This window comes from Girardinichthys multiradiatus, chromosome 11 (assembly GCF_021462225.1).
Source record: "Girardinichthys multiradiatus isolate DD_20200921_A chromosome 11, DD_fGirMul_XY1, whole genome shotgun sequence".
NCBI classification, from domain to species: domain Eukaryota; kingdom Metazoa; phylum Chordata; class Actinopteri; order Cyprinodontiformes; family Goodeidae; genus Girardinichthys; species Girardinichthys multiradiatus.
The window spans coordinates 35698162-35715273 of NC_061804.1; the positions used below are offsets into that span (position 1 = coordinate 35698162).

Here is a 17112-nt window from a genome sequence, read left to right on the forward strand (position 1 = left end):
AAGTAATATTTTAATTTTATCAACATGTTTCTTCTGACTGGAAGTGAGATTAACATTTCGGAGCTCCCCAGCTAGAGTCCTGACTTGAATCTGATAGAAAGTCTGTGGAGGAAGCTAAAGATTAGGGTGATGGGGTGAAAACTGGGAGCTCATCACCAAAGATAATTCAACACAATACCAGGGGGAACATGAAAAGGCTGGTTACCAGTTAGCATAAGAAGGGTCTGCTAGTTGTAATGCCAATAGAGATTTTTCTAATAGGTATTAAGAAGGGTTTGCATCATTTTTGACTTGCCATCTTTAAATAAAATCTAGATAAAAATGGAAACAAATATACTCTTTTTAGACGGCTTGAAAGATCTTGTTTCGTTTGCAATCAAACATTTCTTGGTTGAATTAAAGTAATTTTAAAACTAAATCTGTTAGGGGTGTGAATAATTTTGAGTTTTTTAATCCTCCAGTATACATCAAAAAAACAATTTGAAAAGTATATTTTTAAACTAATCATTTTTTTCCAACCTATAGATAATTAAAAGCACAATAAAAAAAATCCTGAGTGAGGTTACCATAATTCACGCATGACACAGATTGGTCTGTGCATCAAAGGCACTTTCATCTCCCAACCAGAACTGCAAATAACCTTTAATTCATGCAGATCTTTCCTGGTCAAACTGGCTATATACCTTGAGTGACCCTGATCTCAGCTCCACCCTCCACCCACTCCAGCCCACGATTACTCGCACCTTTAGTTCCACAGTGGGCGGGTCCGCAGCTCTTTAGGACCCAGTGGCTGTTCCGGAGAGGCAGGCAGCGGGGCTCGGCTCTCAGACTGAAGCAGACAAAGGCAAGGGGAGAGACGGCGTGCCGCTATCCTGCTGCATCGACTCGCAACACTCACATCCAGCTCCCCTCCCTCTCACACACACTCACACATACACACACCCTTCCTTCCTTCACTCCGGCTGCGACGCAGGTGAGTCCGCCACCGGCTACTGGGGATTATGATGCTCTGATTTACTGAATGAGGCAGATGTTAAATAGAGATGATTTTTACTTTGACTGGGACAATTTGAGATGTCATTGTAGTGGAGAGTGTTTGGAGGAGGCGACTTTCGGGTTTGCCTTGAAGCAGGTGGATTTGAGTAGGTGTGCGCACACCCAGCCCCTCTTTATCCAGCCAGAGAGATGCTCATTTTTCAAAGCTGCGGTTTTCTGCTACGTGGCGCGCTCATTCATTGACATAAATGAGACCAGGAACTTTTCTCTTTATTCCCACTTTGTGCTGTAAAGTGATCTCTGTGAAAGATTAACAATGGAGATGGGGTTTTCACTGAAGAAAAGCCAGTGGATTATCTGGTAGACGTGTGTGTGTGTGTGTGTGTGTGTGTGTGTGTGTGTGTGTGTGTGGTCAATGGGTTTTGTGTGGGTGGTTCAGTCAGGAACACAGAACCAGCCAAAAATATCAATGACACCCTGCAGTGTTACTGCAGTGCTGCTTGATGGCAAGTCTGGCTTTCATTTTAGTAAAAAAAAAAAAAAAAAAAGTTTGTTAAGCTGTGATTAATATTTAAGCACTCACTTTGAAAAAGAATTGTTTGTCATCTAAAGCTGATCATGTAGTTTAACATGAAGGCAAAACTGATGTTTCTTTCCTCTATGAGAGGATGCACTAGGTGAACCTGAGCCGGCTGCAGCAGGAACTGCAGCAGTGATGGTGATGTCACTCTGAAGCCAGGCTCCCTGTTTCAGACAATGGACTGTCCTGGTTGAGTCTCCACTGGGGAAGGGTCACTGTTGGCTCTGCCTATTAGTGCAGCAGATGGCCCTGAAACCTGGCCTTTGTCAGCTGAGGAGCATCCCCTTCCACAGAAGTCCCACCCCTGTCTCAGCGGTCCTCCTGTCATAAAACACGCCAGTCAGCAACTCAGCCATGAGGTTAGCATGACTGGAGGGGGCCTGCCACATGGGTGGGTGGTGACTGCATTTGTTCATCTAAATGTCCAAGCAGTGCTCTAGACCTCTGTGTTAAATGGGGATGAATTACAGTCAGAGCCGGCAAAAGATTGTTTGGGGCCCTGATTCCACTTTATGTGATTTGCTTAGTAAATGGCTTTAAATAGATTATGGAGATAAGGTTATCACGCTAACATCTGGTCTGGTCTTGCTCGGAGTGGAGGAGGGTGGGCACAAATAATAAAAAAAATGTAGCAGTCGTGTTTGCTATAGTTGGTTTTATATCATCTCTAAAGTGAGTGACAGGCTGAGGGTTAGTTGTAACTCTGAATGTAGTTCATTCAATACAAGTTCATCTACTGACTAGATCTAGACTCTATTTGAGGTTTAATCACCCATTCATACCTATTAACTGCATGCATAAATAATACATTGATGGGTAGTAACTACACATGACTGATCCATATACATTGCCTTTCCACTATGATGAGTTTGTGACTATACCTATATATTTAAAAGTTAAAACTAAAACTCTTAACTAATTTATTTGCAATGGTTTTTCATTCATGTTTAGTTTTAATTGTTTCTGTTCATATTTATTCATATGCCCATTCACTTAATCATTATTTTAGTCTTTCATCTTCAGTGATACAAATTATTCCTTTATTTAGTACTTTCCAATACAGTACACTTTTTAAGGTAAACTGTTTATCAGGCGTTTGATAAGAAGATGGCTAACCTATTATACTGTAACTTATAATTATTGCCAGAAACCAGAATAATGTTAAAATGGATAAATTGAAAGACAAAAAAACTTCTTTGTGTTTTCACAGATTAAATAAATGTTTTCCTAAAACTTAAAATCTATTTAAAACTTCTTTTATAATTTCTCTTGAGAGTAAAATTATCTGTCCAAGGTAGCGATGATCTGATGTAATCCAGATTGTTTTAGTTAAATGTGGAACTAGCCCTTTCATCTAGAACCAGATTGAAGGCTGTGATTCGTACTCTAACTTATGTGTATTAGCCAGCTTCGGTATACAGACGTATTTACTTACAGTTCTTACACTGAGCACAACTCAAGCAGGCACCCGTTCCCCGTCAACTGGACATGCAAAGAAAAGTGTGACTGACCGATCACTTTATTGTAACATTTCCAAATTTCAAATTTTTTTAGAATTGTTTTGAAATGACTATTGACAATCATTTGAAGCACGTAGTCTCCTTCTTGCCAAATATGAATACAAATGTAAAGCTTTGCAATTTCTATATTCTGTGGAAGGTCATACGCTCGCAGGGTTCCCCTGCTGGCCTGGAGAGCAGCATTGCTTACTTTTTATATTTCATTGCTAGTCACACAACAAGGTAAGATGATTCAGAAAAGACCAAATGATGAGTTCAAAATTAATATCAATATGCTCTTCCAAAACTGTGGAACAGTTATAAATATTACTATTATGGCCAGTGGAATAATATAGATATGTTTGCATTTAATAATTTTGTCTGAAAAACAGTAAAAGAAAATAAGCTCAAGCTAAAGCTAGGACAGCATTTTTTAACTGGTAAAACCATGTCCAGTTTTGACTTACTCATCTGATAAAATCAAAATTTCAAACAAACACAAACTTAAAAAGATAAAGATGCAAATTTCAGATCTTCTTTCTCTAAACGCAGATCTGTAAAATTGAAAACAAAAAAACCTCAATATTTTGTGTTTTGGATCACTGAAGTGAAAGGGTGCCTTAAACATAACAGAATGTTTCCACAGAGTAAAGTGAATAAAAGCGGGATTTAGACTTTATTTTGCTAATTGTCAGGTTCTGTTGGGTCGTAATGACCTGTAAGAGACACAGCTGACTTGAGAGATCACATTTCTAAAGTTAACTCCTGCTAAAGGTTTTTAAAAGAACATGTTTCAAATAAGCAGATGAAATCAGTGGAGCAGATCTTTCATCTTTGCACAGCTAACTTCCTCCTTCATGTGGGTGTGTGTGTGTGTGTGTGTGTGAGGGTGGTGCTTAATGGGTGTGTACCATTGTTTCAGTTTGATCATTTAAACATGTGAATTCAAAGATGTTCTTGTGACCTCGTTGGACTTTGTTTTTTGCAGTAATCTTGTAGGAGTGTAACATCAAGAGATTTTAGATTTAGAAAGGCTTCTCCTGACTGCTGTATGCACCTCACATGGAGATTATTGTTTTACTGGATGAGCAGGTGCATCAGTGGTAATGGTTCTTAGGAGAGTTGGTTCTGGCATTATATGATTCACATCCTACAGCATAATGTTGCAAAGAAACATCTCTTAATGCCACAGTTTGTTCTCTTGAATATTTGATACTGTTTAGAGATTCCAGCTGTGTGTGTGTGCTGAGCTGTAACTGAGATGGAACATCTAAGTGGGTATTTTAAAAGGAAACAAACACTGATTTAGATATAGAATTTTAATTCTGTTGTATAATATTGTAAACCTCAGTCAAACAAGCAGTTTGAGAACCCTCAACAGAGGTGATTTGTTTTTTATTTGTTCATTTAAACCTTCCTTTTTTGTGTGTAGATGTAAAAATAGTTTTAGCAGGGAACATCTTTAGTAGAGTCTGATAGCTACAATGATAGGGTTATATTCCTGTTGAATTATAATTCCACTGGTGGTTTTAGCAGATTTAAGTAGCTAGAGCAAGGCTGGGGTATTCGGGTCCTTGGGGACCAGTGTTTTGCATCTTTTAGGTGTTTTCCTGCTTGTCCACACCTGATTTAAGTTAATGGGCACTGCAGAAGTCTGTGACAACTGCTGTGCACCCTATGTCACCCAGTTGAGCAATTTGAGCATCAGGTAGGACTGTTATCACCATTTTGTTCTGATTTATCAACTGAGGCATGTGTTGTTCTACCAGTTGGAATGGAGGATACCCATCTGATCAAGTGACTAATTATATACACAGGTCGTTTACCAATATCAGTTGGTGCCCAGATTTCAAAAGGTTGTGCTAATAATTTTCATCACGCCCTCCTTTTCATGAGCAACCAGGGAAAGTTCTTGAGTGACTGAAGTTCTGTCTAGCTGTAACACCTCACTATAGTCCCCCTCCCCACTGGAGAGAAAGATAAATTTGGGTGTGTTTCCGGTCCCAAAAAACATGGACTGTCATAGTGTGAACACTAAATATGTATCAAAAGTGACATAATTTAATTATAAAGATCTTTAGGTTATTCGAGCAGCAATTGCAGAACTGCAAATGTATCCCAGCATATATTTTTTTCATTTTTATCTAAAGACAGAGATATATTAAAAACATGGTATTGTACATGGATTCCAGCCCACGCCTTCACTGTTGTGCAGTAAACTTCAGAGTTGTTTGTAGAGTTGATAAAAATATAAATAATGAAATATTGAGGAAATCCAGGCTGCGTATTACCCATGTTAATGTTTCTCGTTGGGAGCTTTGTACATAATGAACTTGAATTGCTTTGACTGAAAGTAAGGAAATACTTTGACTCTTTACTATATGTAAATGTATTAGTGATTTAGAGTAAGTGTATTACTAATGTATTAGTGTTTTAGAGGGGGGACACAACTAAAACATGCAAAACACCGGCCCTCAATGATGTTATCTATGAGGAACTAGAAGATGTGGAACACTGTCATGTTGGGAGAAGAGCACAACCTACCATAAAACGGTCAGCTTCACACAATCTACCAAATATTGAACATTTTCTGGTCCATTTGCAAAAGGCTCACATAGTAAACTTTGAGTTGACCTAATTCACTCTAAAAGTCATTCTTCCAAAATGCACTGTTAGGCCACCCATCTAAATTTGCTTTATACTCACTTTGCTTTCATCAAATACAAGATAATTTCTTATTTTAATGCGTATATATCTGCTGTTATAAAAGTTTTAAAATACAGCTGTAGGTGGAATTCATGGACACTGGTTCACCATGCTCCTCACATAAGAGTTTATTAAAACAGATGACAGTTTGCCTTATGATAATTCATTTTAGTTTTTTAAATCATCTTTTTCATAGGACCTTTGGCTGTGTGAGACATTTATTAAAATAAAGATGTTTGTCATCCATCTTATGCTTTTTTTACAGGCTTAATTTTACATATTTAGTGTGCTTGAGTCAAGCATTTATTTAAGCTTATCTTTGAACACATTCTTTGTTCTTAAAAAAAATAACAGATTAAAAAAAATGTACCTGCAATGTGATGTATAACATATATTACTATTTTTATAAAAGTCTTGGCTCATTTGGAAATTAATGACAGCAATGAATCTGCGAGGGAGTGGGTGGAGGTGAAGTTCAAAATGCTAATCAATGTACAGCATATTTTCCTCTAACATTAAGCTTCAGGTTACAGTCATGGGTCGTCGTTCTATTTTACATTCCAAATGTTTTCAGTTGATGAAAATATAGGCTGGTCAGTTTCAGCACCAAGACTCTTTCACTACAAAGCCATTCTTTTGCGCTTGGAGAAACGTGCAAGGGCTAAACTAAAAAGGTCATGCTTTTTTAAAAGCACATATTGCTTTTTTAGAATTATAAGAACATATGAGGAAAGCACTTAAATGTAATTTTTCTAGCCTAGTTGATGTTGATGTTTATTAATGATTTTGCATTAGGAGCTCTTATTTTTAAACCAATTCAAAATATTTACAAAGTTGACAATTTAAATTGTCTTTAGCATTTTATATTAGCAGTTAGCAAGGTTTGCTCGGCTAACGTAGCTAAATCATCAATCTCTGTGTGCATTCCTCACTCTGATTTCTAAAATGCTGCCAACATTTCTAAATGCAAAATGTTTCATTAGAGATTGACAGCTCAAAAGCTTTGCTGTACTCTTTTCAGCCTTCCTGTTATTGGCTCAAAGTCTCACTCTCTCGCAACCTAAATGGTCTGCAGACATGTTTTAACATGTCATAGAAAAAAAGTTTTTTAAATGGTTTCTTAAATCTCATTTTAAACACCTTATTGTGACTGAAAATAGCGAAAACTGAGTCTTCTTCCCTCAGTAACAATGTTGGTACCATGTTTCTAGTTTCTAATCGGAAAACTGACTTCTTTTTACAGATTCATTTAATCTCTTTATTCTTTTATGGCTTGTGGTAGTTGTTAAAAGACCTAAAAAACATGTTCTACACTGTGCCGCACTTTGAAGAGGCCATTTTTGTGTTTTCCTGAAGACTATGGTGGCGACTGTGGCTCAGTAGGAAGAGTAGTCGTCTTGCAATGAAGGTTGTGGGTTCAATTCCAGCTTCCTCCTGCCATAGGTCGATGTGCCCCTGGGCAAGGCACTTAACCTCAAGTTGCCTACCGATTTGCGTATCGGTGTATGAATGTGTGAGCGTTAGTGAGTGCAATTGGGTGAATGTGGCTCTAGTGTAAAGCGCTTTGAGCAGTCTGTATGACTGGAAAAGCGCTATATAAGTTCAGTCCATTTACTATGCCATAGAAATGTCTTTTTATACCAAGTAATGTCAGGGATTCGTTGATAATTAACTTAATTAGTTTCAATATGTTTTCCCTACAGTTTCTCTTTAGTACCACTTGGTCTATCATCCCATCTGTTTTAAGACCTATTGCTGCCATTAAATGTAAGATGAAGCTATTAGATCCATTTAAAGTCAGTAATGTGCACAGGAAACCTTTTGAACACACAATCTTTGAAGTGGTTAGGTTGAGTTACTGGCAGGACTTTGATTCCCTGCTTTGTATAAGAAACCAATTCACTCTACTTAAAGGCTAATGCTCTAAACCTGCCCTTATTCTTGCCATCAGAGATTAAGAAACCACCATTATTTTAACACACTTAAAATCTCCTCCTGAGTAAAATTAACTGAAGAATTTGTTTGTAATAGATACCATTTTAGTAACTATGATTCACATGTCTTCTCAGGCTCTCCAGAACTGATCCACCAACGTCACATCATTCACAACTACCACAGCCATCATGGAGCTGGACTTTGGGCATTTTGACGAGAGGGACAAGGCATCCCGTACCCCTCGTGGTGGACGGATGAATGGACTCCCCAGCCCCACGCACAGTGCGCACTGCAGTTTCTACCGAACACGTACCCTGCAGGCTCTCACCAACGAGAAGAAGGCCAAGAAGGTGCGCTTCTACCGCAACGGTGATCGATACTTCAAGGGCATTGTGTACGCCGTGGCCAACGACCGGTTTCGCACCTTCGATTCTCTCCTGGCCGACCTTACACGCTCCCTGTCTGACCACATCAATTTGCCGCAGGGGGTCCGCTTTATCTTCACCATTGACGGATCACAAAAGATCACATCTTTGGACGAGCTGGAGGAAGGTAAGTTTACTTTTAGCTTAACCCAAAAATACATTTGTAATATCCCTTTAAAATGTTTTGGCTGTAAAGTTTAGAAACTGTATTTTGTATCAAAAGATGCAGCCATGTGCAGCGTTAGATTGTCATCTTACTGCAGTAAATCAAAGGTCTGGTTTCAGAGGAGGGTTTTTAAGATTTCTTCGCTAATTTCATAGCCAGTCAATTGTCTCCCTTTTTCAAATTTAACAAAGAAGGGCATACACAAAGAAACAGCCAGTAGGCTCCCGGTAACTCTAAAGGAGCTGCAAAAATCCACAGCTCAGGTGGGAGAATCTGTTGATGGAACAAGAAAGCCATTGTTAAAAGAAAGCCATAATAAGTCAATTCTGCCACAAGCCATGTAGGGAACATGGAAACAATGTGGAACAAGGAAGCCAAAGATTTTTGGTCAGCTCTTTGAATGCACCTTCCTAATGGTGAAGTGAAATGGTGGCAGGATTATGCTGTGGGACAGGAAAGCTGGTCAGAGCTGAAGGGAATATGGATGGAGCTAAATATAGTGCAGTACTGAAAGAAAGTATGTTAAGCATGTGAATGACTTGAGAGTGGGGCAAAAAAACCTATTAATTTGTTAGAATGGCCAAGTCAAAGTCCAGACCAATACCGAATTCAGACACTTTGGCAGACTGGCTGTTTAGACAGTATCAGACCGAGTTTGAGCTAATTTGGAAAGAATAAAGGACAGAAATGCCAGTTTCTAGATGTGCAAGCTGGAAGAGGCAGATTTTTATTCTAGAAAGTTTAGAAAACCATGTATGCATTTCCACTTCACAAATATGCACTATTTTGTTAGTTTTGTACATGCATTTCTAGTACATTGAAGTTGTGGTTGTAACATGAAACAATACACAATACACAATACGGTGAGATGCCAAAGTAACATGCACAGAATCATGAAGATTTTCAGAGATTTGTTTTTGGCTCTTGAGGCCAGAGTGTTGTAGTGAGACCAAACTAAAATAAATCCAAATACTATCAGCAATCTCGGGTCGGTTTCCTTCTTCTAAATAATACATGGCTCAAACATCATGTCCTGACTTTAGAAGTCTTTTCCATCTGGTCTAAACTATCCTTGTAGTCTCTGACTTTAGTGCAAATGTAGGCATGTTGGTGACTCGTGAATTCTTTAGCAATGAAACTGCTGACTGGAGTCTGACTGTATTGCAGATGAGTATAAACAAATATAACTTCAACAACCTCAGTTGCCAAACATTGATTTACCTCTGTTTCTAGTTACTTTAAAATTCTTCTGTCTGGTAATGCGGTGTCTTCGATCTTACTCCAAATTGATTTGATGTGTCCGTTTGTGTATGCTCAGGCTCTAAGGGGGCTTTATCTTGAACTTCAAAGTCACCTCCTCATACCTCGGCATGGGATGATGGTTGAAACCATTACCGCCTGATTTACCATTTTATTTTATTTGTTTTATGAAACTACTTCAAACTGAATTTCTATGTATTTTGAGTAAGCAGAAACTAATTTTATCTTTAATCTCTTCATATTTTTCTTTCTGACTCCTCTAAAAGGGGTTTAGTTGGATAGAATTAAGTGTACAGGTGTAATTTGTTCAAAATAAGGTGATTGTCTCTGCTGTTTAAGCTGCTTATAGCGGGTTGCATGTGTGGCTCGTCGGCAGCCCAGTGGCTGGAGGGGACATTTCATTGTGCTTCCTCTTTGTAGGATATAATTAATTACCCAGCGTCCTCTGCACAGTGTAATCTAGTTTTGTGCCCTTTGTCTTAGCTTGAGTTTCTCCAAATTTGGCCTAATTGTTTCCTTCTGGATTCCCTTTTTTCATTTGTCATTGTCCCTCTACTGCCTTTTTTGGTTAGAGATTAAAAGGATACCAGACAGGACAAAACTTGATATTCCATCTGATTTTCCAAGTGCTGCTTGCTGGTCATTTTGTTTAAATATACGAAGAATTTTGGATTTCTGTGTAAAGATATCATGACTCTAGACTTTTTAATTTTCTTTTTTACCTTTTGACAATTTTTAATGACTAGCAGATTTAAATTTTTCTTGAAAAGCTACAATACAAGTAAAATTATTTACATTTGGAGCAGAGAAGATGTCATATAGTGGAAGATAGATTAGTTGCTGCAAAATAGAGTTTTAGCAATTTAGAGACGAAATGACCATAGAGCAGATATTTTAGACTTACTTTACCATTTCTATATTTATGATGAGTGACAGTTCACAGTGCTTTTCTGTTTCAATGTCATGGCAAGACATGTCAACCTGAATATGTTTGTGTTGCTTCTCTGTTGGGTTATTAGGTGAGTGCTCGCTTTACAACTCTCCCCAGCCTTATATTGCTTGTTTTCTATGTTTCTTGTCTACTACACTGATGTACCGTTTTACTAGTAACCGATCCATAAGTAGAAAGACATGTCTATAACAGTCGGCATAAATTCCAGTTTAGGTTAGTTTAATCACCTCAACAAGCCTTAAATAATCCAAAAATTTGTCATGTCAGATCTTATATTCCAACGTCACTCCAATGAACAGCATTGAACCCTTCAATGCATCAATATTAAAGCAGTGAATATATTTACAATTGGGAAAATTCCAGTGAGGAAAATGTGAATACAAAATGCAGCATTTAATTTGTATCCCGACCTGTTAGTTGCAGTAAAAGCTGCCAGCATTGCTGCCACTGGCCGGTGGTCTGTATTTGGTGATAGGAATTGTATTCACATTCACAGGGAGGAAAAATGCCTTCAAAAGGAATCTGACTAAAACCAAGTAAAACAACGTTTTCATATTTGCCCAAACCGTCTCTCTGCCCTCATACCATAAATACTGTTACCTACGGGTTTAATTCAGATCTCAAACAAATCTTTTCTTCTGAGGTTTGGTCAAAACGCCAAACCTTGAAACTTAAAAAGTCAGTTCAGAAATATGCTTCAACAGGATGAAACTTGACTTGCTAAATTTCTGTAAATGAAATCGAAGCAGGAAAATCTTTCTCATGTTGCTGCAATTTAGGAGAACCCAAAATGTGTATGGAAAATTTAGATATTTCAAACTGCTGCATTATCAAGTACTTCACATTTGTTTAGATTTGGGTGGACTCTTCCTAACAAAAACGGAAAAGAGGGTTACCAATTTATCACATACACAGAGGAATACAGGGGTCGGACAATGAAAGTGAAACACTTGTCATTTTAGTGTGGGAGGTTTCATGGCTAAATTGGACCAGTCTGGTAGCCAGTCTTCATTGATTGCACATTGCACCAGTAAGAGCAGAGTGTGAAGGTTCAATTAGCAGGGTAAGAGCACAGTTTTGCTCAAAATATTGAAATGCACACAACATTATGGGTGACATACCAGAGTTCAAAAGAGGACAAATTGTTGGTGCACATCTTGCTGGCGCATCTGTGACCAAGACAGCAAGTCTTTGTGATGTATCAAGAGCCACGGTATCCAGGGTAATGTCAGCATACCACCAAGAAGGACGAACCACATCCAACAGGATTAACTGTGGATGCAAGAGGAAGCTGTCTGAAAGGGATGTTCGGGTGCTAACCCGGATTGTATCCAAAAAACATAAAACCACAGCTGCCCAAATCACGGCAGAATTAAATGTGCACCTCAACTCTCCTGTTTCCACCAGAACTGTCCGTTGGGAGCTCCACATGGTCAATATACATGGCCGGGCTGCTATAGCCAAACCTTTGGTCACTCATGCCGATGCCAAACGTCGGTTTCAATGGTGCAAGGAGAGCAAATCTTAGGCTGTGGACAATGTGAAACATGTATTGTTCTCTAATGAGTCCACCTTTACTGTTTTCCCCACATCCGGGAGAGTTACGGTGTGGAGAAGCCCCAAAGAAGCGTACCACCCAGACTATTGCATGCCCAGAGTGAAGCATGGGGGTGGATCAGTGATGGTTTGGGCTGCCATATCATGGCATTCCCTTGGCCCAATACTTGTGCTAGATGGGCGCGTCACTGCCAAGGACTACCGAACCATTCTTGAGGACCATGTGCATCCAATGGTTGAAACATTGTATCCTGAAGGCGGTGCCGTGTATCAGGATGACAATGCACCAATACACACAGCAAGACTGGTGAAAGATTGGTTTGATGAACATGAAAGTGAAGTTGAACATCTCCCATGGCCTGCACAGTCACCAGATCTAAATATTATTGAGACACTTTGGGGTGTTTTGGAGGAGCGAGTCAGGAAACGTTTTCCTCCACCAGTATCACGTAGTGACCTGGCCACTATCCTGCAAGAAGAATGGCTTAGAATCCCTCTGACTACTGTGCAGGACTTGTATATGTCATTCCCAAGACGAATTGATGCTGTATTGGCCGCAAAAGGAGGCCCTACACCATACTCATAAATTATTGTGGTCTAAAACCAGGTGTTTCAGTTTCATTGTCCTACCCCTGTATCTAAAAAAAGAAAACAAGAGTAGGGTAAATCAGTCCTTCATCTGACCAAAAAGCTGACATGCAAACCTTACTCTTGCTCTACTGGATCAAAGTCCTCAGAGTTAAAAATCAGGAATTGAATAAGCTTTCTGGTAGATTGCTCAATTAAGGTTCCTAGAAAAACTAAAGTATAAAATGGAAAAAACATATTTTCTAAGTTATTAAGAGTATTAACAATTATGCTACATGTAGTCTTCTTAAAAAAAAACTTTTTGCTTGGAACAGGACTTTTTTCCTTCACTGAATAAATGTATGAAAGTTCTAGTTTGTATTTCTGTTTTTGGTGTAAAATTATGGTGGTGCAACAAAAAGATTTCCATTTACAGTTGAACGTTTAAAACTCCTCCTGCTGCCATTTTTGAATATGAAATCAAGTAGAAATCAGATTGTGAAAAAAAGTCTTTTAAGACCTGAATAAAAAAAAAACTGACAACAGTAAAAAAATTGGTTTCTGTAAAATAAAGGAAATATATTTTGATTTATTAAATGATGTGAGAGAATAGATGTAATTTCTCCTGCTGGTCTGGATTTCCCATAAAGAGTCAGATGGTGCATTGGCTCTCTGAGACTCTCAGATGTCAAATAGCGAGCCTCAACACACTAACTCAATTCTTCTTTGCCTCCCTAGGGGAAAGCTATGTTTGTGCATCGGAGAACCTGTACAAGAAAGTCGATTACACAAAGAACGTCAATCCCAACTGGTCTGTGAATGTGAAAGCCTCAGCAAGCCAGAAGAACATGCAGTCCTTGGCTGCCAAGGCCGCCGGTGAGTCCAGAGAGGGCAAAGACTTCATCCGGCCCAAGCTTGTCACGGTGATGCGCAGCGGCGTAAAGCCGCGCAAGGCCGTCCGTGTCCTGCTCAACAAGAAGACGGCGCACTCTTTCGAGCAGGTGCTCACCGACATCACGGAGGCCATCAAGCTTGAAAGCGGAGTGGTCAAGAGGATCTACACTCTTGACGGCAAGCAGGTACGTTACACCTTCAGTAGGGGCTGCTTGCTCTTTGGGGAAAACAATTTGCATCGTGCCTTTTTCCTGCGTATCTAAGTTCATTGAAAGGCAAGATGATAACAAAAAAACTACAGTTCTCTAAAATTCAAATGTGAGACCCTGCAGAGACGTTTTATCAGTCTGCTTTGTTTAGATTTCCTCTAAAGCCTCCAACAGCAGAATGATGGGGAGTTAAGACACTATCTTTCAGTATGTAAACAAAGGGAAATTTGTGGTCAGAGCTACCTTTCATTCATATTTATTCATCCATGCACAGACAGGTGTAGAGATTAAAGGATTTCATAGGTTGGGCAGACTGTTTGCTCATGACCAATAGTGATGAGGTGACTACATGAGAATGCAGAGGGAAATGAGAGCAACCTTTGTATGTAATTATTCCCATTATCTGCAGTCTGTATTGCGACTTTCGGTTTCCAGCAGTTTGCTCTCCTGTCTTGTGGTTCAGAACATTAGTAGGCTATCTTCGGGCCTTTGTTGTAGACTTAAATTTTAGGCCATCTGTCACTGAAATGTTTTAAAGTCTTGGGATGTTCTGTCATCTTCCCACCGCAGCAGTGTATAAAGGACCAAGCCCTGCATTGGTGTGGTTTATCATATTGTCCCCATTGTTCCTCTATGTATTTATATGAATTTGTACAAGCTGATCTGACATTTGAGAGCTGGTCTAGAACAACCTTTTATAGTGTCTTTCAAAAGTGCTCAGACCCTTTGACCTTTGAGATTATAGCCATAAACTCCAGTGTGTTTTATTGGGATTTTATGCGACTGACCAACAAAAAGTAGAGTATAAAATGAGACACAGTTTTCAATATTTCTTTGCAGATAAAAGTATGAAGTGTGCTGTGCATTTGCATCCAAACACCTTTACATTGAAACCCCCAAATAAAACTCATTGCCTTCAGACGTCACTTAACTGTAAACATATTTCACTGGTGTATAATTTAATAAATTTCAGCTGTTCTGTGAAGGCCTCAGAGGTGGTGAACACATGGCTTCATGAAGACTAAAGAACATGGCAGATGGGTCAGGGAGAAGGTTGTGGAGAAGCCTAAAGCAGGATTAAGTTATAAACAATATCCCAATCTGACAGAACCCTGTTTAGTCCATCATCTGCAAGCCTACGAAGACATGACCATCCACCTGAACTGACAGGCAGACGACTAAGCTGGTAAAAGTCAGCTAAAGCAATTCTGAAGCTGCAAAAGACTTGCGGCCTGGTTGGTGGTTAATTATGTTAACATTTTAACAAGCTTGTGGTGGTAATTTGACGATACGTAAATATAAAAAAAAGTAAGGCAGTGTAAAATTCAAGTTGGATAAAGTAACTCAGAGCTTGAGATCATGTTACCCCAGAGTATAAAATAAATGCTATTTATATATATTTAAAAAGAAATTTAAGTTGCTTAGACCCCATACCTATTGTACCTTCAGGAAGTACAGCCGATGGTTTGTCCCATTGAGAGGCGAGGCATTAATTGAGTTAAGTTAAAAGTTCAAACATGTGGTGATTAATACATCAGAAGAGTTACAATAATGATCGAATATTATATTGAACAATATAATTCATATTTATGCATTTAGATGTGATTGCCTATTAGTTTGTGAGAGAATGCATAAGGAGGCTGGGATGGCAGCTACACCTTTTATTGAATATTACTGTTGCGAGAAACGAAAGCCTCAAAAACGAACCTCGGATAAAAACTTCCATGCAAGGGGACCCAGCTGGAAGGCTGTGGGAAGTCCTTTGATATTTTGCAATTATCAGGTAAAGTTTTGAACATAGTGGGTGTGAGGGCAGGAATAAAGGGTCATCTTACCGTTTTTATGTGAACTAGAGACCATTTTTACAGTAAAATTAATCATAGCAATATGTGTTCAGCAGCTTAATAAAAGTATTGATTTCACTGTTTCTTTTAGTTTTAAAATTAAGCTCTCTCTCATGATTAACTGCATGAATCAAATGCTCTCCAGAATATTGTAAATGACTATAAATGAACTGAGGCAGAGGTGAAGTGGTCGTGTGAAAACATGTGGATTTGGATATCTGTTACTTTGATGTGGCTATGCTATCTTCTGCAGCTTTGAATGTAGGTTATATTATGCTTTCAGTGTTGTGCCCTGTCTTTTTCCTCCTTCCTTTTGAATTGAAGCCAGAAACATGTGTTCAGGAGGAGGGGAGGTGTTTTGAAATGATAGATGGGAAGGATTTGATTTTAATGCCCTCTCCCAGGGGCGCAGTCTGGCTGCATGAAGCCTTAAAATGGTTTTCTTGAAGATTGTAATTAGTTTCATTTCTCATCACTTTCTCATGTCATTTCATGGTAATTCTTTGTCATGCATTTTTGAAGATGTGATGCCACACAGAATTAAGCATATTGATTATGATTATTGATATTTGTCAGAGCTGGTTCCACGTTGATGTCTGGTTTTGTCTGCAGGATATTCTGTCATTGGTGCGTATAGAAATGTGAGGGAATTTTGTGCAGGTTATGGTGGTGCCTTTTGTTTGCAGAGGCACACTGCAGCTGCTATGTGGTGAAGGTGATCTGGTGGAAAGCTCAAATTGATGCAGTGCTCGCCCCTCCCTGACTCTGTGCCGATCCTCCTCTTTTTTTCTTCTCGTTTGGTTGCTAGGAGACCACATCCCAGGCACAAAGAGAGCCCAGCTGGTGTGGACCGGTCTGTCGGATCCCACATCCTGCAGCGGGTGTGAGAGCTCCACCATCAATGCGAGTCTTTGGTGTTTAAAAAAAATAAAAAATCACATGTTTGCTACCTGCATTCATTCCATCACTACAGGCTTGAATTTGAAATATGGTAATATCATTTTAGAAGACCCGATTATTGATGAAGATAAAAACGTGTCCAAGAATGTGCTTGCTTGCATTCCTAAAATGGCTACTCATCATGCAGTGGGTTCCTCTTTTTCCTCGGTGTTGTGTGGACTCCGCTAACTGCTGTCCTTCTTTTTCTGCCAGAGTTTAGCACAGAATCATTGCCATTTTCCTCTCAAATGCAGGTGCTTTTTAGCTCAATCACCTCAATAGAGGGAAGGGTGGGGCCACTAGATTCAGTGTTTCATTCTTGGAGCAAATTAGGATCATTTTATTTTCACTGATGGTGAGCAATTACTCAGTCTCTACAACAAAATGTGCAAAATTAGCTCTTCCTGCTCCTAAAGGCCACTTATTAAATTGCTCGGAGCCATTTTGTATTCATTTCTCATTGATGAAGGTGTCTGCAATGATGCTTATCTCTGTTGCACATGTAATTTGCACCTATAAGAGGTTTTCCATCAAGCTGGAACATGTGAAATATGTCCAAGAAAAGCAGGGACAAAGCTTTTCA

General features: G+C 39.0%; 1 protein-coding gene across 1 annotated transcript in view; it reads left to right on the forward strand.

Annotated features, from left to right (window-relative positions):
• The first annotated feature begins 784 nt into the window (after nt 1-784).
• The window catches only part of LOC124876614 (neuronal migration protein doublecortin-like), a 38074-nt gene continuing 21746 nt past the window's right edge, over nt 785-17112 (forward strand). Inside the window, exons 1-3 of the mRNA XM_047379536.1 lie at nt 785-973; nt 7851-8268; nt 13382-13722. Of these exons, the coding sequence (XP_047235492.1) occupies nt 7905-8268; nt 13382-13722 (705 nt within the window). The 5' untranslated portion in view covers nt 785-973; nt 7851-7904. The remainder of the gene's footprint in view (nt 974-7850; nt 8269-13381; nt 13723-17112) is intronic.